Here is a 27,673-nt window from a genome sequence, read left to right on the forward strand (position 1 = left end):
CAGAGACAATACCATGTGCCCAGTAATGTCCATTTTGTCTTTTCTCCCCAGGGATACTAGATTTGCAAGTCCAGCTGAGTAGGAAAAGGCACATGACTAGAAATGTCCATGTGCTTACTCTATAGGAAGGATTCATTTTTGCTTGTAGGTGAGACTCAAACATGTGTAATCATCCACTCTCTCCTCTTTCCCATTGCAATGTGAGGGTCGTGTGTGAAGCCCCACCAGATGGAAGGGATTGGGCCCCTGACACATTCCTTGGAGGAGAGCTGCCTAACTCACACTGGATTGCAATGTGAAAAACTGTTTTTTAAAAATTTTATTCTATTGACCCATTTCATATGTGAGTGCACTTGTTTTTATTTTAGCGTAGTCTAGCATGTCCTAGCTAAAACATATATTAGAACTTTGAAGTTGGATATTGTCTTAATGACAACGTTAAAGTCCTAAATCTCATGGCGTTGGCTTAACTTTTAGGTGGGCAGTGGCAAAGAAATACATACTGGGGTTTGGAAAGTTGGGGAACTCTGTTATGCTGTGGCTAAATATTTGATTTCATGACCTGGGATAACTGTCAAAGTAAGCCAGTGCTACCGAGATCATAGCCCTAAGGAAGGAGGTTATAATCAAGAACATTAGCAATAGGTTTGTGTTGTTCCTAGCTGCATTTTGGTAAAGGGTTACAAACGAGATAGAGCTTAGAGAAGATTTGGTGAAATTAAAAGGAACAGAGAGAGTCAACTGGAAGATACAGGCCAGCAGCCAGAGTGGGAAAACCAAATACAAGTGTGCATATTGCACAGTGAGAATCCCAGGGCCCTTTCCTACTGATTCCCTATATGCTCTCAGCCAAGCATATGTCTCATCCTGATCTAGGATGCATTATTAAGGATAGTTAATAAAGCAGATCTTCTAAGGGTTCTTGGTAATGTGACTCCCTGACACAAAACCATCCTGCCTCATGATGGGGCTACTGTCCGCTCCCCACTAACGGATGCGTCCGTGCAATGAGCTCTCACTCAGCCTCTAAAGGAAAGAACAGATTTAAAAACAGAGAGAAAAGAACTGAAGGGAGCAGAAACAAAACAAGGCAAAGAAGAAAACTAAAATAGTATCAAGCAAATGAGACAATTCAAGGAAAAATGCAAATAAACAACAACCAGGAAACAATAAACAATGGGATTAGTATTTCCAGAATGATAAAAAAATGGAATGGAACAACAGTGGGATGCATGAACAAAGAACAGCCAGCAAAAACGAAAGAACCCTGAAAAACTAAAATAAAAAAAAGAACCTAAAAAATAGAAAATAAAAAATATGAGAGCTAAATAAAATCAATCAATTAATACAAAGGTTGGAAGATGAAGCTAAGGCAAAATCTGATCGTGTTGAAAAAGATGAAGAGTTAACTAATCAACAGTTAAGAAATATAAAGAAAAGATGGAAAGTCTAACACCAAACTAATCAGTAAAAACAGAGATTAACAAGAGAGCAAATTATCAAAGAAATAATAAAATACCATTCTCCAGAACTAAAGGTCATGAGATTTCACACTGAAAAAATCCACAAAAAGTACAGCTTCATGAATAATAATAATAATATCATCCCCAAAGAGACATGCTGTCATGAAATTTTATTTTTTTTAATTTTTTAATGAAATTTTAGAAAAACAGAATAAAAAGAATCTCTTCAAAACTTTCATAGGAAAAACAACATGGGTATCTAGGAAGAAACAGGAATCAGAAGAGCAATGAAAGTTTAAAAATGCAGACATGATGTCAAAATCCTCAGTGGAAATAATTTTTAACCTTGCATTGTTTACCTAGCCAAGCTATCAATCCAGTGGGAGGCTCGAAAAATGATCATTTCAAATGTCAAGCTCTCAAAAATTTTACCTCTTACGCACCTATACCCCAAATTATATTTCTCCAAAAGAAGGCAATAAGGCAAGAAAAGGGGACCCTTGGATAGAGAACACAGGGATACCAACACAGGGAGAGAAGTAAAAGGGATTCCCAAACCCACAGTTAGAGAGGACTTGCAGGGGGAGAAATTCCACAGTGGTCTAGTCCTGATTGGAGTAGGTGATAGAAGTCTCCAGGAAAGAGGTCTTCAGGAAACAAAATGCGATCCATAGCTTGAACTTTACCTTTACCTACTGCTTGATTTGGCATTCAGAAATATTGTCCTAATAATAATAATTTAAATATGAATATTTGATATGACTGTTAATTGGCCTTCCTAAAGCCAAGTTAAGTCAATTTAAAAGATCATGGGTATAGCCTGAACATTGTCCTTGCATCACAGAAGCTACATCTTCCTGGAACCAAAATGAGACGCCTAAGAAACAAATGTGAGTGAGCAGAAATGAAGCAAATAGTTGTGAGCAGTGGTGTCATTTTTAAGACAAACAGGTTTTCGATCTTCATTTTTCAAATATGAGTGCCCCTTTTAGAGTTTTCTACTTAGATGCTTCTTATCTGGTCATTTTAAAGACATGTCCTTGCAAAGCACCTCAGTGGCTCAGTCAGTTAAGCATCTGCCTTTAGCTCAAGTCATGATCTTGGGGTCCTGCAACGGAGCCCCCTATCATGTTCCATGCTCAGCAGGCAGTCTGCTTCTACCTCTCCTTCTCCCCCTCCCCGCCCCCACTGCTTTCACTCTCCATTCTCTTTCTCTCAAATAAACAAAATCTTAAAAAAAAAAAAAGTCATGTTCTTGCAACATCACCAGCTTTTTAAGACTCTGTATTTCAGAAAAATTTCTTAGTCCAAACTTGTGAAAAAACTGACCTGTGGGTGCATAGTGTTGGATAGACTTCATAGAATTGGCTATTTATTTAAGATTTTATTTATTTATTTGCCAGAGAGAGAGAGAGAACATGCAGGGGGCACAGCAGGCAGAGGCAGAGAGAGAAGCAGACTCCCCCCTGAACAAGGAGCCCGATGCGGGACTCAATCCCAGGACCCAGAGATCATGACCTGAGCTGAAGGCAGACACTTAACTGACTGAGCCACCCAGGCATCCCTGGAATAGGCTATTTTAAAGTTGTGTGTAGGTCAGACCAATTGCTAAAAAAAAATTTGTAGATGAAAAACTATTTTTGAAGGGTATTTTGTATGATTATTCACTTCATAAAGTACTTATTCTCTTTAACAACTTTATGAATTGTCTTAATTGTTGCAAAGTGCTTGCTGGGACCCTAACAATCTCGAGACTTACTTTACATCCCACGTGTATGGCGTCTACACAATGACTGTACAGTTGCGTCGGTTGGCGAGAGCCCTTCCATGCTCTATGACCCAAACACCCTTTTGCAACCATCTCCTAATAGAGGATTGCTACAGAACAGAGGAGGGTGTCTGATTTTTCGAAGTCCACAATCCATTCTTTAAACTGATAGGTTTCTGGAGCCCTGGGTCAAGTTTAATGCTAACAAAACATGACATGTCAGTCTGTGAAGCATCTCAACATCCAAACAAATGGTACACTCAGAGGCCTGTTCACTTTCATGGGTGGCAGGCATTTGCTGATCTTCTGCTGTCTCAAGGAATAGGATATAAGCACGAATGAATTTGCTGGATCTTAAAGTCTCTATCAAAGGGAACTGTTGGATTATGGTTAGAGGCTCTGAGGGGAGAAGACAGGCTCTCTCTCCGTTTCCATCCCCAGCACCCATGGACATAAAATGGCATGACGCAGAGGTCCCAGCTGACAAGTGCTGGCCCTTTTGGCACAGACTTTCGGTCCTGCACTGATCTGGAGTGCTGGGTAAAGCTTCCTGAGAACAGCTAATCATTATTAATTCCTTTAGAATTCATTGCAATAACATCAATCACCGTGAACTCATTTGGTATTAATATGGATGTAATGTGAAAATGAATAATGCACACAGGAGTTTTTATATTCCTATTTTAGAAAAAATAGTTATGAACAATGTATTTCTCTTTCCATTGTCAAATCAGCACCTCTGAGAGGTTTTCTATCAATTACCTTCATCATCATTCCAGTTGAAATCTTGTCAGAGCAAACATATTTCAAAGGATTATATCCAACCCCATTACAGCATTTCTGGCTCTTTGGAATAAGTTCAGTCTCACAGCATTTTACTGGCACTGGGTCATTCTTTTTAACATGTGCTTTAGACTCTCCACTGGAAGCTGAGCAGCATATGGTATCTGACATATTCACATAATCCTGCCCACAACAGAACATCCCTGCAACAATAAAGTGTTATTTATGAATATGAAATAAAAAAAAAGGAAGAAAACGGAGACTGCTATAAAGTTTGGTATAAAAATGTCAGACTCAGGCAGTTGCTGAAATGGTACAATACCTACGGTAGCATTTCCTTACCAAGGTGATTTAAATGTGCAGTGAGGGTCCTTCTACCAAGAGCACTAGACACAAATTAGGTAAAGAACACTCAGGAGGAAGGGTTCTAAAACCATTCAGTGGGGCCAGACTTCTCCCGAGCTCCATAAAAAAAAGTTCTGATTTCCGTCACGAGAATCACCTGCCCACTTTGGGATGATAATATCGTCTTGCAGGAAAAGGGATAAAGTCCAGGGGATCAGAGGAAAGCTCTAGAAATCTGCAAGGGAGAAAAGGTCACCGAGGCACTCTTGGATGAGAGCCTGAACAGGAGAGAGAGAGGTAGGACCATCCTGTCATTGGAGATGCTGTGGTAGGAGTCGTACGAGTTTTTGCCTGGCTTTGTCGAGGGTGCACGTATTTGCTTCTTGTGAATCCAGCAGCAATGGTAACCATTCTTTCTTCACGAGATAGGTTTCTTCAAAACCATCTGAGCCTGCTCACCGATCAGGTGAACAATTTGGCCACTGTTTTTTGAGCAGCACTGTGTTCTGGAACCATCCCTGGACATGGATGAGAGGTTGGAGGCAGGGACACAAAGACCCTGTAAGGGGGCACATTGATGCCCCACTTGTTGAGGAAAGACATGTGTGCCTTTCATACCAACGAACCCCCTTTCTTGCACCAAATTCAGTTTAACTGCCTGTGTTCACATCATTTAGATCTTGCCATAGAAGAGATACAACAGAAATTTAGACATACAAGCCTGAATAAATAAACAATACTCTAGAGTCAGATTAAGCCTGAAATTAAGGTGACTACACCCTATGTCACAGTGCTATTATATCGGAATTTATATCCAGTGATAAAGCAGCACAGTGTGATGAATGATTTATTTTAATTAGAATTTTGTTTATTTATTATTAGTCCTGACTGATAACATAAAGAACCTCAACTTCAAAGTGCCCTGGGGTCCTGAATTGTTTGTTCTGGTCCTGTACAAACACCTACATTATGAAAGACACTCCTAATAATAGACCAGCGAGTTTTAAGTGCTTTTTATTTAAAAAAATTATCGAAAGTAGACACTGGCTTGGTACATACCTTAAGAAAGATGTTTAGACACACAGGACTCCAAAGAATTCTCTCACTGATCTTTCCACTTTAAAAAAAATATCTCCCAATATTTTAAGATGATGTATATTGATCATAACTCAATTTCTGCATGCCATCTAAGTGTGGTGAATGTTCAAAGTAATTGGTTTAAAAGTAAACTGTTTTCTTTGGTGCTTTATTAATAAATTTCATTGTTTTAACATTTCCAGGAAAGATTGTTTTTTCACATAAATACACACAGCAGAGCTATCATTGCAATCTGAGTTTTGATTATGATAAAATGGTAAAACTGACATGTCACACAAATCTAGAGCTTCAAGTTTTGTATTGTTTGGACATTTTTTTTTTCCTGCTGCCTTCTGATCAGACATTTAAATACAACCTTGGGCTTTTTGCCGTCATTTTTTCTCTAGCAGTTTTCTTAAAATAATTCATGTTTCCATTTTAAAGAGCAATCTGAAAACTGAAAACTGGCCCTTTAGGGAGCAGAATACATTCTCCCCTTCTACTCCCAAGTTACTTGGTGGTTTCACCATGCTTTAAGTATAAAATAAAAATGCAGACATTGACCTAATTCAAAACTCCTAATCAGTCATCTGATCGCTCTGAGGGACTTTTGACAGGTCAACTAAAATTTTGATAATGAACTGTTTTTACACTAGGAAAAAAAAAAAGGCTGCTTTCTTTCACAAAGAGCTTCTTCATCTTTGTTTCACTGAATTAAAATTTTCAGCCAAGATTCCACTCTCATAACAAGAAGTGACTCCCTTTCTAGTTTCTTTGGTAAACCATTACTTCTTTAATTATTATCAACCTTGTTCCAGTGTGATAAATTGCTAATTACTTAATACCCTAATCAGCGTTCATTCTTTGCACAGATAAACTGTGACAGTGCCATTAATTTAAATAGTAATTTCACTTAATGGCCAGAACGGCACACCAGATTTTTATGCAGCATTTTCTGAAGACTGCATCCATCACTGCAATATTCTGACATAAAGATGTCTGACGTGCACTAACTCACTTAGGGAGAGCAGATGTTGCAGAGCAGAGTTTGGTACTAATTCCCATAGTGCATCACTTCAGCATGAATGAGCTGCAAATTCAGAGACAGACAATCTTCTGAAACTGCATTGCAATAACTTTTGACCCCTGCCTAATTTATCACATGTAGCACTTGACTTTTGAACTCTGACACGTAGAATGCACAATTTTAAATATGCCAAAAGAAAAACAAAACAGGTCATAGATCGATCTATTGTTGATGGATCGATCTATTTTTCCAGAGGCTGTCCTTTAAATTTGTACAAAGGTGAAGATGCTTTTTGGACAGATGTTACCAAAGTGATACAGTACACATAGAGCTACTAGATATTTATTTTTGATATCAAACTGCAATATATTTTATCTTCCCCAAAGAATATATATCCAACAGATAGCTTCCATTTTATTGGATACAACTGAGAAAACAGTGAAGGAAAGAATCTTTTACTCACAGTACCATGAATAGTTTCAATATGTTACTAACACTCATTTAATGGCCAGGGCTGACAAGGAAAGCATTTATAAACATATAGTCCTGATGAATTTCTAAACTGTTAATTCTGTAAAACAGGCGTTCCATTTTTCTAGGAAAAAAAAAAAGGCCAAGAATTATGAATCATGCTTTTGAGATAAAAACAGTAAAGTAGGAAAGAACACAGTCTAGAACATGACAAATTAATGTGCAACTCTGGGACTGATCGTGGGGACATTTTAAGCCAAGGGACTATATTTTAGGCCTATAAGACTGAAAAAAAGTTTTGTGATTAGTCATTCTTAGGACAAACTTATAAAATTGGTGGCAGAATATGAAAGAAAAGAGATGCATACTTGTCTCCACCAGTAGATGGCCCCATGGCTACCACCACAAAACTGACAAAGAAAGGGTAGAACAAACATGCTCCCCAAATTGTTGAGATGTGTTTTTTTTCCTACATTACACCTTTCAAAAATTCTTATGTCACACGGAAATCTTTCTGGAAAATATTCTTTAGTACAGTTCTTTCATGATGGATTTCTGTGCTATATTTCTCTCTTTGCAAAGTTTCCAGATCCTGTCTTCTATACCAAATAGCGGTAGTCAATCGTACTGCAGAAGTTCGACTCCTGGAAATGGAAACTCAGTATTCTATTACAAAGCAGTTCCAACACAGATTTTCCTATCCAAGGCTGCATGGACAACCTTTATAATAGAAATCAGGCAATACGTCCCAAAGGTATGGCTTCATCGGTTTCTCAGGGGTAACAAAAAATCCTGGTCTCTTTGAATGGTAGGGAGACTTTAATGTTCATCTCTTTATGCTAAAAGATACAGTCAAGTCCAATCCAAGATTAGTGGCATCAATGACAAAACCATACAAGCAAACACTAAGAATAAAAAGAGTAATAAAGAGGTTTAAAATACATCCAAAGAAAATGGTTAAGAATACATATCCACCGCAATGATGAGCGTGACTTTCATCCCGAGATACCTGTATAACACTCCTACACAACTCATCTGCCCAGAGAGAGCAGTAAAAACATAAACGCTACCCCAGCACTTCTGTTCCAACAGCATCTGTTAATTCACTCCATTTATAAAATACATATTGACAAAGACAACTGAACTGGGACCAGGGAGATTTGATTTGGTGTGAGAAAGTCAATTCAATGTGATTTTGTTAAAGGGCTCCTGCAGGCAAATAAAAGAGTTTAAGTAATAAAGTACATAAAGAGATGTTTTACGAGCCAGCCCGGTCTTACGGCAGGCACACAATGCCAGACAGTGAGAGAGGCCAGGCTTAGGAACAATATTATGAGATCCAAACCCTCGTGTAGCAGGTATGGTGTTGCTAGGTTGAGGAGAAAAAGGACCATATGGATATTCTGGAAGGTCACTGAGGTCACAGTCATTAGGGGCGACAGGAGGGAGCAGCAGCAGTGAGAGGAAAAAGACAGGTGGAATGTTTCTATTTTCACTGAAACCTGCAGGAAGGTCAAGAGAATAAAAAGAGGGTCTTTTCCTTTTAAAAAGTATCATTCCTAATGTCCACCATGATTACCAGCCTTGGCAGAATTGCAGAATGTCGTGAGAAACTCGAGAGTGAATCTTGATTCACTGGAGCTGTGTAATGTTGCAATTTGCTTAAGAAATATTTGACAAGCGTGGAAAATCACAGTGAGGTCATAAGAAGTGATTCTGAAGTTGGGTTCCAAGGATGGGCTTCAAGGGTATATGAAATTGCAAGCAAACTTCTGCGTAGTAGTGGCAGTGAGGCTTTGTAACTTTTCAAAGATTCTTAAGGAGTGTATAGCCCCTGAAATATTAGGAGGCATTGTCCTAATAGAGAGTTACCTCTACTTCATCTCTTAAAACAGGTACGTTTTATTTTTTGGCAATAGTGTTCTGATTTATCTTTCCTTCTTCTTCACATTCATTTGCCACCAAAATAATTTGTTGCCTTAAGTCGCAGTTCTTATCATCACATTGACCCTTCCCTGGTTACTTAGTAACGTTCAGATCCTTTTGCCTACTCAGACCTCTGTTCCTCTATTTCCTTGCACACAGTGTATCCCTCCAACAAACCCAACAGCTCACTACTACTTAGACATGCTTCACAGATTGCCAATTTCACACTTTGGCTCAAGTTATGCCCTTTGGCTGAAATGTCCTTCTTCCATCTACACATCTCAAAATCTTGCTCATTATTTGAGGTTCCAATCTAATGGTTTAGCTTTTTCCAATCACCTTGACTGCAGTGATCTCTCAGTCTTAAGAATATACTTGTGTTCATCCCTCTCTGATGGACTGTGTTTAACCTTATAGGGTCTTTCCTCTTTGATTAGATTATAAGTCCTTAAGGATAAAAATGGAATCAGTGATTTTTACAATCGCAAGCACCAAGAATAGTGTATTGAGCGTAGTCACTGCACAATACATTTTTATCAAAGGAAGGAATATGGCAATTGACTAAAAAAAGGCAACAGATGAACAGATGTTAAAATGAGACATTTTTGTTGTTATGTTAAGACTCTGACTCATTATGGTATGGAGGGGGCAATGCTTTTGCATCCCCCAAACCTGGCATCCATTGTTCTGTCTTTAGGGGATGTAATTTTAGCTACTCATCTAAAAGAGGAGATACTCAACTGGTTAATTATAGCACAGGGTAACTAATTAAGTGCCATGATTTTCTAGTATACCTAATAACCACGCCTTAGAGCAGTGATTTACAAAGTTTGGTCTGAGGACCCCTTTACACTTTTACAAATAATCGAGGACTCCAAATAGCTTTTGTTTATGTCAGTTATATCTGTTGATAAATACTGGGTTAGAGCCTAAAACAAAAGTTTTTGAAATATGTATTCATTAATTCATTTAAATAATAATAAATAAAATATTTATGAAAAATAAATACATTTTCCAAACTAAGAAGAGTGAGTGAGAAGAATGACATTGTTTTGCATTTTTGCAAAGCCTCTCTAATGTCTGGCTTACCAGAAGGAATTAACTTTTCATACCTGCTTCTGCATCCAATTGTTGCAATATCACATACCATGTAACCGCTGAAAAACTCCACTGTATACTCATGAGAGAATGAGTTTGAAAAAGGCATATAATAGGTTAGCATTATTATGAAAGTCATTTTGATCTCACAGACCACCTGCAAACATCTCTCTGCCAAGAGTCTGACCCTTAGAAGTCCCAGATCATTCTTTAAAAGTCACTGTCTCAGGGCTTAGCACTCATATGTCGTACCCTATCTTCTAACTTTGGCATACATTAGGTATGTTGTCAAAGGGAGAGTTTATAATGCCTCTTTTTTTTCCCAGTCTTCCTGAAAATGTTTGCAACCTGATAGTTTACTATATTGGTCCTGCTTAGTAGACCTGACGTACACTGCTATGGCTTGGGTGGGAGAGTATCTGATGCTCCTCCAACTATCAGAGAGATCAAAGACGTTAAGAGCATGGACTCTATCACCGTTTGGATGCAGTTAGACCTCTTGCTTAGCCACAGTGGCAAGAATTCACAGGCAAATCTCTTAGCCTCCCTTGCATTTAGGCGTCGACATATAGCTCAGTTCTAGTTCAGTGAAATGTTAATTAAAATATTTGCTATTCCTAGACCTGCAAATAAAAAAAGAACTCAGACACATGTTATTCCATGCTCTTTTCCCCTTCTGGCTGCAGAAATAGATACAACTCCCAGGTGACTACAGAATCTAGCAGTTCAACAGGTAGCTCATAACTAGGAAAGAGAGTTCACCTACAGATCGGCTCATATCTCAGTGCTATTATATAAGAAAAAGTAAACCCCTGTTGTATTTGAGCCTTTACGAATTTGGGGGTTTCGTTTATAATAGCAATTAATGTTACTGGAAGTAAGGCAGCCACTTGCTACTTATTCTGGGGATGGTTTCTCACTTTTGTGAGAAATGCCTCCATTTCCTCATCTCGAAATTGGAGAGACTAGTACTTACGTCATAGGGTTGATGCAAGGTTTAAGTGTGTTATAAATGTGCGGATGTATACAAGGTACATAAAACTCTGCTTTGCAAATAGTGAACACAGAATGTTGTTTACTTTTTGCTGTAGTTGTATCTTGTCTCCTGACTACTGTGTACATATTTTAGCCGGTAAGCAGTGTCTAGGAGACACGTGACCAGGCTGGATTCCTTGACTGGACTTCAGTTATCTTTAGAACACTAACTTCTTAAGGCTACAATTCATGGGGACTTTTTTTTTTTTTTTTTTAAAGCTCTTATCTATTTGACAGAGAACACAAGTAGGCAGAGAGGCAGGCTGAGAGAGAGAGGATGGGAAGCAGGCTCCCTGCCAAGCAGAGAGCCCGACGCAAGGCTTGATCCCAGGACCCTGGGATCAGGACCTGAGCTGAAGGCATAGGCTTTAATACACCGAGCCACCCAGGTGCCCCCATGGGGAAATTTTTTGCAAGGACTATGTGTCTCCACTGAACTCCTGTGTATCATATGATTTAATGCATCATTCATTTTAAAAGAGCTTGGCAAGTTACTTTTTGGTTTTGTTTCTCGGTTTTACCTGGCAAAGTCAACTCTCTTGCTACCTTATACTGAAGATCCAGGAGTCCTGTGCCATGTATTGGAGGAAATCCTTAAATTGGAGGGGGAATGGTCAATGTAAGTGTCCTAATTGAAACCTAATTCTGTTGTATATAGGGCAACTATCCATCATCACGATTTTCTGGACAGTTGATGCAGATCAACAAATCACATGGGACTAGCAAATAGTTTGACAGTATGTATATTAATATCTTCCTCTAAATATGTCCTTCTGGGTTCGATTAAAAAAGAATGCATAGATGGGTGAGCCTGGTGGTGGGTATTAAGGAGGGCATGTATTGCATGGAGCACTGGGTGTGGTATATAAACAATGAATCTTGGAACACTGAAAAAATATAATTAAATTAAAAAAAAAAGAATGCATAGGTGCATATAGTGTGGATCCAGATGGGTGATTTATAACTTTATAGAATAGTAAATGCCTTGGAAACACACTTGATGGTTGTCCAAAGATAAAATGAAAAACTAGAAATCAGGTATTTTTCAGCTCAAAAAAGGAGAAAAATCTTTCCCATACTGGGAATACTGAAATTTAGTTGTGAATAATATAATTAAGCATTTCTTATGTACTTAAGGGTTATGAAAATACTGAGAGTCTAGTATTCTTGTTAAGGCACAAGATTCAGGATTGAATCCTGAATCTAGGATTCAATCCTAGGACTGATAACTTTTAAAATTGTTTTGATTGATTAGTCTTGTTCTTGAAGTGTTCTTCTTAGCAATTTTCATCAGAACTTTACATAGAAGAGAAGGTGTGAAAAAATACGGTATTTAACAATAACAGTACAAAAATTACTATTACTGATATTATGGGTAACACTTTGATGGTATTTTTTAAAAAGAAGAAATTATAGAAAAACAACAGGAAATTCATAGTTCATCTGCATCAAGATACAATGATGTCCTGAAATAATGCTCAGAGAAGGGCTGGAATTCCAACACTTGCAGGTTACACAAGCAGATTTACCCTGAAGCTGATGAAGCTTGAATTTCAGGTTTTGTTTACAAGAGCCCCCTTCATGGTAGGCACAGTTACATATTTTTATAAAATTAGCAAATGTATAATGTTTAACTACAATTTGTTATGGTCTTTGTCTCTTTCCCCTTAAACTTGTCTTCTGTCTTATGTATCCTTGTATTGATTAAAATAGGAGAGTGATCATGTACATTTTTGAAATCTAACTAAGAGGAAGTGGATTTGGGGAAATATTAAGTCTGGGTTCAGTAGCTATGTTTATATGACTTCTGTCACTTCTATAAAAAAGTCATTAAGGCTTGAATAGGTTATTTTAACTGCAATTTGGGAAGATAAGGAATGTGAGAAATTACAGACTCCTAAGTTGGATACATGTAAAGGGAAGCTTTAAAGAAAGAGAAAGCTCAGACAGAAATATGAAACAAAAGTTGTAAAACTGAACAACAGAATCACTTGAAATAGTCTGCCATCGAGAAGAGAATTATAACAAAATAAATTTTAAATTATAACAAAGGTAGTAAACTATTAAAAGAAAATGACAGATCTAAGATTGAAGCATAAATTATTACAAATTATGAAGATAGGTAACTCATAAATATATTGGAAAAATTTATACTTTTGCTGATGTGTAGATAAAATAGTGACATCATGATAACGTACAACTCAAATTCAATCATATAATAAGGATAGCCATGAAAAACTGGTTAATGATATTGTCAGTTCAACAAATATTTAAGATGAGTCACTGCAAATCACCTTAAGACAAGAAAACTTAAAATGCCCTTAAATCTTATAAAGATCCTTGGTAGATATTTCTCCAAATTTGACAATAATCGTAAATATTTACATAAAATTACAATAATAATAAATATTGAAGCTTAAAGCCACTTTCCAAAACTTGAAATAATTAAAAATGTTTTAATTAATCGCATGACAGGAAAAATGAGTTGTCTTTCTAGAGCTAAATGGTACAAAACCATCGTTCCATGAAGTGGTGATCAAAGATGTAAGTTAAATGTGTCAGGAGGAGAAAAGAGGGATGTCAGAAGTTATAGAATCCAAACATAACTATTTTTATGTTGGTGGAATTTGCTAGATTTCCTTTCTTTGATTTGTAATTTTTATAATTTAGTGTCTCCTTCTAAGTAAATATTATTTTTATATTTTGTCTTCTTAATCATTTCATTTTCTTTCCTTAAAAAGGGTACCCCAAATTGTATAACTTTCAGGCACTCTAAAATCTGTATTTGACTACCATGTGATCTTGGACACTGTCTAATCTCTATGCCTCAGTTTCCTCATTTTTAAAATGTAAACAATAATAGTATCTATCTAGTAAGATAGTTATAAGGATTAATAGAAAAAAGAGACTAATTGAGGTAATAATGTATAAAACATTGGGCATAGTACCGGGCTGATAGGTAAGTACTCCATCAATGATAATGATTATTCTTACAATTAGTGTTAATTTACGGGGTCCCTGGGTGGCTCAGTTATTAAGCGTCTGCCCTGTATCCGGCTCCCCACTCAGTGAGGAGCCTGCTTCTCCTTCTCCCTCTGACTGTTGCTCCCCCCACTTGTGCTCATGCTCTCTCTGTCAAATAAATAAATAAATGAAAACTTTAAAAAATAGTGTTAAATTAATAGCCAAAAAAGAATAACAGAGCAAAATAATTGACATAGTGTCATCAATAATAATTTTGCATAATGTTTGTATTTGCTAGGAAATATTCTCTTGATCCAGAATCAATGCATTCATGTGTGTTTTTGTTTTTGTTTACAGTGGATATGACACTTTTCAAGAGGAAAGCATTTCAATCTGTTTTAATTAAATGCATCACATGAACATAGAAAATGTGAATTTACATTTTTATTTGTGATATAATATGTACTTAAATTTTGCATTTGAGATAATTAACATGAGCTTTAACTCCTTATTTGCTTTATATCTAGGGCAAGATTTTCAAACTCCCTGTTTCTCAGATTCTCCACCCTGAAAGGTAGACAAGAGCTTCTTACCTGGAAGGCGGCTGTATGCCATGCCCTCTTCTTCTCCACCACAGCATTCTAAATCTTTGCTCACAATCTGTCCCCCACAGCACTGCTGGCCATAGCCATCATGAAGCCTCCCAGCACAGCAAATCTGGTTTCCTGAGGAGGAGTAAGGCATTCTGCCACAGCAGGAGTCACCGATGCCAGTGGAAACCCGATTGTGCTGTTCATCTGGACAACATACTTCACCTGTCAATTTAGGACAATAACAATCATTGCATAGTTAAAAAAATATGCTTTGACTCACAATGAAATTTTATCAGTCATATTGCAGATGCCAAGTGGTTGATGGAATTATTAGAAAGAATGCTGTCATTTTGGAGTTGCAAAATTTCAATACAACTTAATAATTTTTGTATTAAAGATGTATAAACATGTATCTACTCATATATACAGGTGGTAACTTAGAAGTAACGCTATGTTACCTATTTCCTCTCTCACCCCTAAGAAATTTGTACATTAGGTCTGGTAACGTGATTAAGTAACATTACAAAAAAGTTTGTCCACAAATACTTTTCTATCTATGTCATGTATTTTTTTGGAAAGTGGAGTGGATTCAGAAATTAACCTAAAAGTTGGATCCCTTAGATTATGTTTTTTTAACCAATTTATAATCATTTAAGCAAACAAAATACTTTCAATGTGAAGATCAATTAAAAGAGAGGAGATAAAAATACTATATTCAAGTCAGCACATCAGTACTTTGCTGGGCTGTGGCAGACACTGAATTTCACTAATGTAGTTGCACCCACACACTCCCTTTACATGATATTCTGGGAAACTTGAAACAAGAATAAGATAGTCTTTTGCCTAGTGCCATGGTATCAAAGTTTAAATTTTATAAATGTCAATAGGCAGCATTTGTGGGGGTAGGAAGATGCTCTAAAAGACAGAACAACTCTAAAGGACAAAAAAAAAAAATAATTTCATCTTTTAAGGATACCTTGGAAAGGACTACTAACAACTTGGTGGATCTAAAATTAAAACTGTACTTCTTCTCTCTAGCTCATGACCTAACTCTCAGTTGACCTCTTTTCTGAACCCTTGGACCCCGACTTTCTCTTCCCTCTTGCCTCACTCTTCTTTTTTCTGTGTCTTCAACAGATCCTCCTCTCTTCATGTCACCCTTTAAAATATATCTTTCTCCCTGGACAATATTCCTTCATTTTATCTTATAAGGTCTATAAGTACACTGACCAGCCTCTGGCAGGTGTTAAAGCTCTAAACCATGGTCCAGATAAGATTTACATAATCTAGTTAATGACTTGCCAAACCTTAAGAAAAGGAAGACTCAAATTCACTAAAAAAATTAGGATTCCCTTAGGAACTTATGGTCCTGGACTTCCTGATGCTTTATCTATGCGTGAGGTCGAAATATTCTAAAGCTTGGTTAGTAAAAACAACATGAATTGCTTACCAAAATGATATTAAAAATATGGGGTAATATTTTTCTATGGATACATATGTAAAGAATATAAAAAATAGGAACAAGAATGCCTAGCAGGTATCCTTGAAGTCTTTCTTATCCATATTCATTGGTCAAAAATCCATTCTAGTAGATGAAATGTACAAATTACTAGAAATACACAACCTAAAAGACTGAATCATGAAGAAATAGAAATTTTGAATAGACCTATAACTATTAACAAGATTGAATCACTTATTAGAAACCTCCCAACAAAGAAAAACTCTAGACCAGATGGTTTCACTGGTGAATTTTACCAAACATTTAAAGAATTGATACTAATCCTTCTCAAACTCTTCTAAGAAACTAAAGAGGAATAAATACTTCCTAACAAAATTTATGAGGTCAGCTTTACCCTGATACCAAAACCAGACAAGACAATTTAAGAAAAAACAAAGCAAAAACTACAGACCAATATCCCTTATGAAAATTGATGTAAAAATCCTAACAAAATGCTAGCAAACTGAATTAAAGAGCATATTTAAATGATTATCCAACATAACCAAGTGGGATTTATTCCTGGAAAGAATGCAAAGATGGTTCAGTACATGAAAGTCAGTGTGATATGCCATATTAACAGAATGAATAAAGAAAAACACAAGATTACCTCAAATGACGTAGAAAAAACACTTGACAAAATTCAACACTATTCTATTACAAAAACATTAAATAAACTAGGTATAGAAGGAAACTACCACAACACAAAACAGAGCATATATGAAAAACCCACAGCTAACATTATAATCAACAGTGAAAGTTTTTCTCTTAAGATCAGGAAGACAAGGCTGTCAGCTTTTGCCACTTCTATTCAACATAATATTGGGACTTATAGCCAGAGCAATTAGACAAGAAAAAGAAATTAGGAACATCCCAACCAAAAAGGAAGGAGTAAAATTATCTCTGTTTATAGCAATGCAATTTTATATGTAGAAAACCCTAAAGATTCCACAAGAAACCTGTTAAGACTAATAAAAGAATTCAACAAAGTTGCAGGATATAAAACCAACATGTAAAAATTAGTGTTTCTATACACTAAACATGAACAATCTGAAGAGGAAATTTTTTTAAAAAAGTAATTCCATTTACAATAGTTTAAAAAATACTTAAGAATAAGCTTAACCAAGAAGGTGGAAGACTTGAACACTGAAAACTACAAAATGTTGATGAAAGAAATTAAAAAAGACACAAATAAATTTGACATCCCATGTTCATGGATCAGAAGATGATACTGTTAAGATGTCAATACTACCCAAAGTGATCTACAGATTCAATGCAATCTCTATCAAAATCCCAACAATATTTTTTGCATAAATAGAAAATCTATCCCCAAGTTGCAATGGAATCTCAAGGACCCCAAATAGCCAAAACAATTTTGAAAAAGAACAAAGTTGGAGGTCTCACACTTCCTCATTTCAAAACTTACTATAAAGATACAATCAATACTACAAAGATACAATTAATAATCAAAATGAAGTGGTCCTGGTACAAAGACAGACATACAGACTGACGGAATAGAATAGAGAGCCTAGAAATGAAACTACAAAAAAAACAAATAATTTTCAACAAGGGTGTCAAGACCATTCAATGATGAAAGGACTATCTTTTCAACAAATGGTCCTTGGAAAAATCAATATTCACATGCAAAAGAATGAAGTTGAACCCTTACCTTATATCATGTACAAAAATTAATTCAATATGGACCAAAGACCTGAATGTAAAGATAAAATTACAAAATTCTTAGAAGAAACATAAGGGGAAATCTTCAAGACATTGGACTTGGCAATAATTTATTGATTATGACATCAAAAGTACAAGGCAACAAAAGAAAAATAGATGTTTTGCACCTCATCAAAATTTAAAAGTGTTATGCATCAAAAGACATTACTGACTGTATAAAAAGGCAAACCATAGGAGAAAATATTTGTAAGTTATATAACTGATAAGGGACAAACACCCAAAATTTCCAAAGAATTCCTGTGACTCAGCAACGAAAACACAAACAACCCATTAAAAAAAATGGCTAGAAGACTCATATAGATATTTCTCCAAAGAAGATGTACAGATGGCCACTAATCATATGGAAAGATGTTGAATATTTTTAATTATTAAGAAAATGCATATCAAAATCACTATGAGATACTACTTCATAGTCAGAACGAACAGCTGTTATAAAATAAACAGAAAATAATATGTTACCAAGGAAGTAGAGAAATTGGGTCTTCTGCATATAATAAACTTGCACATTGTTGTGGGGAATATAATATAGTATAGCTTCTGTGAAAAACACTAAGGCAGTTCCTCAAGAAATTTCACACAGAATTTTCTTATGATCCAGGAATTTCACCTCTGACTATAAAGTTAAAAAAAATATATGCAAATCAGGACTCAAACAGCTATTTGTACACCAATGTTTATAGCAGTATTGTTCACAAAAGTCATAAGGTGGAAACAATCCAAATATTCATCAGTAGATGAATGGACAAAGAAAACGTGGTATATCCATACTATGGAATGTTATTCAGTCTGAAAGACAAAAGAAATTCTCACATGTTTTAGAATACAGATGAACCCTGAAAACATATTAAGTGTATATGAGTGTATATGAAGTGTATATGAAGTACGCAGAGTAGTCAGATTTATAGAGACAGAAAATAGAATGGTCGTTGTCAGGGGCCAGGGGCTAGGGACAACAGGGAGTTAATGTTTAATGGAAACAGAGTTTCAGTTTGGGAAGATAAAATGTTCTGGAAATGGTGGTGGTGGTGATTGCATAACCATGTGAATATACTCAGTGCTGCTGAAATACGCACCTAAAATGGTGAAAATTATAAATTTTGTTATATATACTTTACTACAATAAAAAAGTCCAGTTCCATAAACAGGGGAAACATAATTCCATGCCTAGTTTCAGAGACCACTTAGCTACCATTAGGAATACTCTGTTCTCAATGGAAGTCAAGATTTCAATAATTCCTTGGAAATCAGAAGATAGGATAGTAGACAATGTCTTCTCTCTAAATTAGAAGAACTTGATGAGCACTTAGAAGATACTTTGGCTCACAAAAAAAGAAAAAAATGGATCAAATTAATAGATTTTCAGATTAAGCAATTAAATAAAGGAAGAACAAGGACATATCCATGTCTAGTCTACACAAAGATGAATGTCAATTTGTAAGGAAAAGGGACACTGGAAGAGCATTTGCTCTACTTTAGCTAGAAAGAATCAAAAAAGGAAAAAGACAAACACTGGCTGGCACAAGAACCTCTTTCTGTGAAAGCAGCTGCTCTGGTCAATCCATAACTGCTTTTACCACAAAAAAAAGAGAACTTTTCATGCAGTGGTAGAAACTGAAGTTTTCATATCTAATTGATATTGGGGTTACACTATTATAAATTCTACTATGTTTCTATCATTCCTTCCTAGGAATAACCTGTCTCAGAGGTAGACATTTCAAATACATTCCAGACTCTCCCTTTGTCTTTGTCTTCTCTTTAACCAACATACTTTTCTGCTAACTTTGTATTTTTTCCACTCTGGTGCATTTGATCGGAGGAGATCTGCTTTGTTAATGGGATGCTAGTACTAAATGTGTATACATAAGCCTGTTTCTTGAACTCCCACCAGAATCCCCAGCCTATAATGTGATGATGGCACAGGCTAACTACCTAATTCCTGATGACTCCATGATCTACATCTCAGACTTTGAATCTGTCTTCAACAGTCACTGGGGCAAGGAGAGTTTAGATATGGGATTCATAGAAGAGGCTAAACCCTTAAAGGTCTCTACAAATCTGACTATGTCCTTCTTGAAACTGGCTAAAAATTCACTAAAAAACAAATGGTGGTTGTTGAAGAAAATCAGGTCCTTTGTACCCACATAACTCCAGAAAAGACTTCTTATTCCCTATTGTAATCCTTATAATATCTTATTCATTCCATCCAAAAAATAAATCACTTGTATACTACTTTGTCCAAGATTTAAGGGCCATTAACAAATTTGTGCTTCCTCACTTCCCATAGTTCCCAACTTAATACCATCCTCTCTCCAGTCCCTGAGACAGTTGCTTAGAGTAATAGATCTATGGGTAGCAGTTTTTCATATACTCTTGCATTCACACTCCCAGTATCTTTTTTTATTCACTTGGGATAATTATGCCCCAAGAGTTTACAGAAATGCCACTTTAATTTTCATAATTATTTTACCATAGCATTAGAGTGATAAGCAGAATATGACCTCCCAGAGATGTCCATGTACTAATCTCTGGAATCTGCGAATATGTTATGTTAATGGCAAAAGGGGATTAAAATAGCATGATGGAATTGAGCTTGATAATGCTATGTGAGAAAGGACTGACTACTATCGCAAGGCTGGAAGATGGTAGGAGGGCCCTAGGCAAGGAATGTGGGCAGCCTCTACAAGTTGGAAAAGGATTCTTTAAGGCAGTCTGGCTTGATACACTATTTCTGGCCCATTGAGACCCATTTAGAACTTCTGACCATGAGAAATGTCAGGTAATAAAATTGTGTTGTTTTAAGCCACCACGTTTCTGGTAATTTGTTACAGGAGCCCTAGGAAACTAATACACTAAAGATACTTGGGTTCCGCTTTAAAACACCACTCTTACACAATGTGTGGATGATCTTCCGTTATGTTCCTGTGAAAGCTTGACAAATTGATTCTCTGTATTTGTTGACAGTGGTAGCACGGAAATGACATAGTTTCCAAGCATCTGTGTTTTCAGAACAAAGTGTACTTCCTAGGGTCTGGATTTGAAACTGTGAGGTCATGCAAAATAGAAAGTCTCTTTCTCTTTAAAGGTTGGAAGCTATTTGTGACTTCCCTAGTCAATTGCTGAAACCCAGCTTAGATAAAGGATTGCTTGGTCTCTTAGAATCAACAAGAATCAATGAGGATTCCTGGGCTCATAGGATCTCAATGTCCATTAGACATTTGATTCTTAGTTTTTATGAACTGGTTGCCCTTTAACAGAATTGGATGAAAATGGACACACCTGAGTCTTTGCTCTAAAATAATTCATAAGAGACTATCTCTTGTCACCTACAGGATGCCTCTTAACCTCATGTACTCTAATGCTCCCTAATTCTTATCAACCTTTCCTTCTATTTGCACATGAAAGCTTTGGGGGTTCTAATTCCAGAAGTCAGATAAATCAGAGACATAAGTTTCCCACTAATATTACTTAGTTTAAATAACCTAATGAAGGTCAAACAACTAATAAGTGAAAGAAACGAGATGTGAAGCCAGGCAGTTTGACTCCAAAGTCTGTCATTTTTATCCACTAGTTACTCAGCATCAAACCAGCAAGCCCCTATACGGAATTTTCTTTTATTAGAATATGATCATATACATTATTACCTGAAATAACGACCTTAGTCTCTAACTGGGACATTTTTGCTTGCTTTCTTTAAATAGGAATTTTCAATGTAATTTTAATGGAGATAAATTTTCTTTCTTTCTGCTCTACCAACATGCCAGAAAAGCATATTAAATTACATGTATGAAGTCATCACATTATTATATAATACAGTATCTCTAATGGATCAATCTAATTTTTAATCATACAAATTTCAGTCTCCACTAACGGAGTGACTTGATCTTGTTCCTATGTCTTACTTTTCCTATTTATAGAATAAATAGATTCTAAGGCATATGACTTCAACACTTTTTTTATTAAAAAAATCACCCATTTAAAATTGACCTATTGGGGTGATGCATAATTCTATGAATTTTAACATAAAGATACAATTAGGATACAGATGAGTTTCATCATCCCCCAAAACTCCATACTATTCTTTCAGTCACGAGCTCCTCTCACCCATCACCATTGGCAACCACCGATTTGTTCCCCATCGCCACAGCTTGTCCTTTCACATGTCATATAAATGGAATCTCCCAGGACATAATTTTGAGCCTGCCTTCTTCCTTTTCCTTTCCCTTTCCTTTCTTTTCTCTTCTCTTCTCTTTTTTCCTTTCCTTTCCTTTTCTTCCTTCCTTCCTCCCTCTCTCCCTCCCTCCCTCTTCTTTTTTTTTCTTTCTTTCTTTCTTTCTTTCTTTCTTTCTTTCTTTTTCTTTCTTTCTTTCAGATTTTATTTATTATTTGACAGAGTGCGAGCACAAGCAGGGGTAGCAGCAGAGGAAGTGGGAGAAGCAGCCTGTCCACTGAGCAGGGAGCCTGATGTCTGGCTTGATCTCAGGACCCCGGGGTTATGACCTGAGCTGAAGGCAGATGCTTACTGGACTGAGCCACCCAGGAGCCCCAAGACTGGCTCCTTTCACTCAGCATACTATCTTTCTGGTATTTATTAGTAGTTTGTTCCTTTTGATTCCTGGGTAGTATTCCTTTGTGTGGATACACCACAGTTTGTTCCTTTACCCACTGAGGGACATTTGAGCTATTTCTGGTTTTGGGCAATTATGAGTAGAACTGCTATAAACACTTGTGAGCAGGTTTTTGTGTAAACACACGTTTTCATTTCTCTAGGGAAATTACCGAGGAGTGGGGTCAGGGCATAATCCGTTTTCTCTCAACGTACGAAATCCTGGAATGTAGGGGATAGTTGGCTTAGTTGACAGTCTTTAAAAGGACTTTTTTTTTTTTTTTTTAAGATTTTACTTATTTGTCAGAGAGAGAGAGAGAGAGAGAGAGCACAAGCAGGGGGAGCAGCAGGCAGAGGGAGAAGCAGGGTTTCGCTGAGCAAGGAGCCCAATACAGGACTCCATCCCAGGACATGGGATCATGTGTGATCATGATTTGAGCCCAAAGCAGATGCTTAATAGATTGAGCCATCCAGGCATCCCTTTTCTTCCTTCCTTCCTCCCTTCCTCTTTCTTTCTTTCTTCCTCTATCCTTCCTTCCTTCTTTTCTTCCTTCCTTCCTTCCTAAGGAATTTACTTATTTATTTGTCAAAGAGAGAGAGTGAAAGGATCCTAAAACATGGTATGCATAAGCAGAAGGAAATTCTAATTTTTTCTTCTACTAGAGGCCAAAAAAGGAGGAAAGACCTTATTGTGAACAGTAAAGTTATTGTACTTGTTACATTCCTCTGGGTAAAAGGATTTTGAAACTTGGTCTCAAATGTGGTTGCCATATTTTTTAAATCTTCACAGCCAGAGAGCAGTGTATCTTCTTGGCAAACTTTAACATAACAAACCACATGGTAGAGGGGCAGCATAGTTAGTTAAATATCATTTAGGACAACTGTGGGTTTAGAAGAAACATAGTGTGTGTGTGTGTGTGTGTGTGTGTGTGTGTGTGTGTGTGTATTGGAAAATATATATATTGGGGAAAACCAACATTTTTTAAAGCCAGTTTTGAGGATAACAAATATTAATTAGCTTAGATATTTTCTTATTCAGTCACTGACAGAAGAAAATGCTTTATAAAAAGAGATGTGGATTATATCAATGAGAACCAAAACTGATCTTTTTTCCCTCAAAAAAGGTCTATTAGATGTAAGATACAAGGATCAGTCACCTTCTCATTAACCTCTCAAAATGAATCTATTCCACGACAGGCTTGAAAATGTTTTCTCTCTAAAAGCTACATTGCAGTCTTCACAGTTAATTGTTATTCTTATCAAAGAATGACCCACATTAACATTTAGCTTGAGGTCATTAGCATATTTATAAAAAAAGGGGAGTGGAATAGCATTCTTTCCTCTGCCACTCTTTGTTGTAGAGTGCTATAAAGGAAAGTTGTGAGAAAAATACGAAGTAAATATTATTAACTAATATTTCAGACTTATCTATAAATATCAAAATGCCTATATCCATCTTAGCCTGGAACTGACAGAGTACTGATTGAATTTTAATTGCATTTAGATACAAGATGGTTTGGGGTCACTATGCTTTCTTTCTTGATGTAAACAGTGTTAAAGTAGTTAACAAAGACCATTGGCTGAGGATAGAGGTCACAGTATAATCTCTTCATTTAGGTACATTGAAATTAATGATTGCAGCAAAACACTCTCTTTGATTATCCCATGAGATTGCATTTTTTTTTTTCCTTGACACTACGGTAGGCATTCTAATACTGTGAAAAATGAACTACTTAAAAGGAATCCAGATATGGACCATGCGCAACAGTTTGGAAGTTATTGAAATGTTTGAGGTTTGAATGAGCATGTGTCATATACAGATCATGAAGGTTTTGAAAACTCTTGCTTCAAAAATTACTTATTAAAAAGTTTTGTATAATGTCAATAAATGACTTTTGGACTTTCATGGCTTATTTTATCTTTAGGAAAAAAGAGTGAAGTTTATTTGAATTTTTTTTTTTTTCTTTTTTTTTTTTTAGAAAGAGGGAGAGACTACAAGGGCAGGGAGGGGCCCAGGAAGAAGGAGAGAGTCTTAAGCAGACTCCAGTGCTGAGCATGGAGCCCAACGCAGGGCCTGATCCTACAACCTTGAGATCATAACCTGAGCCAAAACCAAGAGTCAAGACGCTCAACTGACTGAGCCATCCAGGAACCTCGGAATTTTTTCTTTTAATTAGATTGTTTTCTTAGCTTGAAATCTGACACTTGTGTTAGGATTGAGAAGGGTGAAAAGCAAATCTAAGAGTTAACAGACGTGATGGATTCAACCAATGATTTTTCATCAATGTTAAGGGACAGAGAATATTTTCTCAGTTTCAACAGTTCACTGCAAATCATAATATCAAAAATTTTCACGAGACTTGGTAATAAAACCACTATTATTTAGTTCTATGTTAGAATTAGAGAAAAGCCTGGTATGGTCCACTAGTCTAAACAACAGGAAAGAAAACAACAGAACATGCCCATCTCATCTATTTAATTATATTTTTCAGGGCAACTTTTTGCAGGGAAAAGAATATAGGAAATGGAGTAGAAAACTCCCAAAGTGTAAACTATTTTGAGAGAGTAAAGCATTTGGCAGAGTTTGATGTGTTGTTAACACGATAATTTCAGGATAAAGAAGTTATCCTTTTCTACAAAATCCTTATTTCCAACACCATTGTTTTTACTTACTTGGAAAATCTAGTTGATTAGGAGTTACTTAATTATGAAAGTATTTTTGCAAAAGAATAAGAACAGCATTGCTATAAAGACAGATTTGTCTATTCGTATTAAGGAAAAATTATGAAGATTAGAGAGTCTCTGCCTTGAATAAACTTGCATATATTTAATGATCTTACCTTCCCTTTTTGCTCTAGTATTTTTACAAAAGAGATTTCTCTCTCACATACCTTGGATATACATATTTATGCCAAACACAAAGGTACACTGAACAATAACCTGAATTAACTGGATGTTTAACATAAATTCCTAGTTAAACTAGGTATCCCGAAGCATTCAGCTTTTCTTGGACATCTTTTCTTTATCCCATATCTGTTTTCTTTGCTTCTGAAGACATAGGCATTAAACTTAGGTGGTAGGAAAAAAAAATCTGTCTTGTCAATGGCTTTCTCAGGATAAATAGTAACCGTCAGTGGCAGTAATGAAGAGGTTTAGAAGTCTGAAATAGTCACTTTAAAAACTATGTTAACATATATTAACATAGTTTGGTTTATAAGAATAAATATTTGACTTTTTCTTTTTCCCCCATTGTTTTGCTTCTTAGAGTCCACAGATGAGTGAAATCTATGGTATTTGTCTCTCTCTGACTGACTTATTTTGCCTAGCATTATACTCTCTAGCTCTATCCACTGTGTTGCAAATAGCAAGATTTTATTCTTTTTGATGGCTAAGTAATAATCCATACACCACATCTTCTTTATCTGTTCATCAGTCAGTGGACATATGGGCTCTTTCCATAACTGGCTATAGTTGACAATGCTGTTATAAACATTAGGGTACACAGATTCTTAACTATAGAAAACAAACTGGAGGGTTTGCTGGAAGGGAAGTCGGGGGGAGCATGGGTTAAATGGGTGGTGGGTATTGTATGAGTACCAAGTATATACAAGTGACAAATCACTAAATTCTACACCTGAAACTAATATTACACAGTATGTTAACTAACTGGAATTTAAATAAAAACTTGGAAAAAATAATAAAGTAAATAACAGATTAAAAAAAAAAGAGTAAGTCGAGTTGAGCATGGATTTTGGAAAGACATGCGTAGATCTGCCCTTCGGCTCTTCCACTCCCACCTCTCCGAATAGGCTATGTTATCAATCTTTTCTGAATCTGTTTCCTTATTTATAAACTTTAGATAAAATACCAATATCCTACAGTTGTGGAAAGTATATAAGGTATCATATGTAAAACCTTTCAATACAGAGCCTGCCAGAGACTTTGTGTTTTATAAATACTAAATGTTATCATCTTTATTCTCAATTGTATAGTTTTGTGTAGTTGAAATGTGGACAGTGCACATTTGGTCACTCAAAACAAGAAAGAAAACGGGGGTGCGAGGAGGGAAAAATCTCTCTTTGCTATTCTTCGCAGCAACCTTCTTTCTGCCCTACCACAGACAGTGGACTAGTCTCCGATAAATGGAATTTGTGTTTTAATCCATCCAGGGACAATGCATGTATAGTCCAGAATAGAAATGGAGGAAATGAAGAATGGCTTCATGGGGTGGAACACTTAGAAATTCACAGAATTTATGGTGAAAATGCTTAGCCATGGGAAGAAATAAGGTAAAAAATAAAGGGAGTTACCAGGTCTTGATAAATTTCCTTATGTGGTAGATACCATAAGTCCCTTGTATTCCTTCTCTTTTAGTATCTACCTAGTCTTGCTTAGATTTCAACAAAGCTGAAAGAAGAAATGATATTTAAAAGCAGGCGGCTGGTTATGTGTTAGTCATTCAATTTTTGTTGAGGAGGTGCTTGAAATAGTTGATGGGCATGAGTCATGGCTTGGCTTTTTCAAGTTCCCAGACTACTGATGTAAGGGCCAAGGGCAGCCGCCCAAGATGGCCCACTCTGGCATGAAGATTTTTTTAAGCTAAAGGCAATCGAGACCACGAAGGCTGAAGAGAAACTTTTGCCCCTCCCTTAAATACATAGAAGAACCCAAATTGGCTATCTTTCCCAGAATAAGGTTTATTAGCAGAGATAAATTTCATCTGAGTGACCCATCTGTATGGCAGGGCAAACAACTAATTACCAAACATCTGCTTTTCTTCTTGTTGCTCTGTGAAATACATTCCTTTCCTCTGATGTCCCAGGTCCCTACCCCCTCCCCCTTAGTTCAGAATGACATATAGACCTCATTTTGCCTGACTGTCCTCACTGTCTTTGGAATTTCATTGTTTATGTGGATTCCTGGTAGGCACATTATTAAATCTGATTTTCTCCTGTTAATCAGTCCTCTGTCAATTTGGTTTTAGTCCAGCTAGAAGATGCTTGAAGAGGACAGGAATTCTTGCTCTCCAACACTGAGCACACCTGGAAATGATCCTCACCTGGTAGAATTCTAGTGTAATACCCAGAGCAGCAGTGATGATCTGTTTGAGCCTCTCGTATTCGGCCGCCACAACAAACCGCAGTTGAATTCAAAACGAATGGGATATATTTCTCTTCACAGCACTGGTGCCCAGGCTGGGGGTTGTAGAGAACTCCATTACAGCAAACCTGAAGGTGGGAATTGGGGTTAAAGAAATATCAGTTTAATTAAAAGTACTAGACCGT

General features: G+C 36.4%; 1 protein-coding gene across 1 annotated transcript in view; it reads right to left on the reverse strand.

Annotated features, from left to right (window-relative positions):
• Window positions 1-27,673, reverse strand: part of LOC111151119 (usherin) — a 680,307-nt gene that overhangs the window by 156,325 nt on the left and 496,309 nt on the right. The window contains exons 48-50 of the mRNA XM_022508904.1: window positions 27,448-27,616; window positions 14,551-14,772; window positions 3,994-4,217 (exon numbers count right to left, since the gene is read on the reverse strand). Coding sequence (XP_022364612.1) covers window positions 3,994-4,217; window positions 14,551-14,772; window positions 27,448-27,616 — 615 coding nt within the window. The remainder of the gene's footprint in view (window positions 1-3,993; window positions 4,218-14,550; window positions 14,773-27,447; window positions 27,617-27,673) is intronic.

This window comes from Enhydra lutris, unplaced genomic scaffold (genome assembly GCF_002288905.1).
Source record: "Enhydra lutris kenyoni isolate GAN:26980312 unplaced genomic scaffold, ASM228890v2 scaffoldscaffold25, whole genome shotgun sequence".
NCBI lineage: Eukaryota > Metazoa > Chordata > Mammalia > Carnivora > Mustelidae > Enhydra > Enhydra lutris.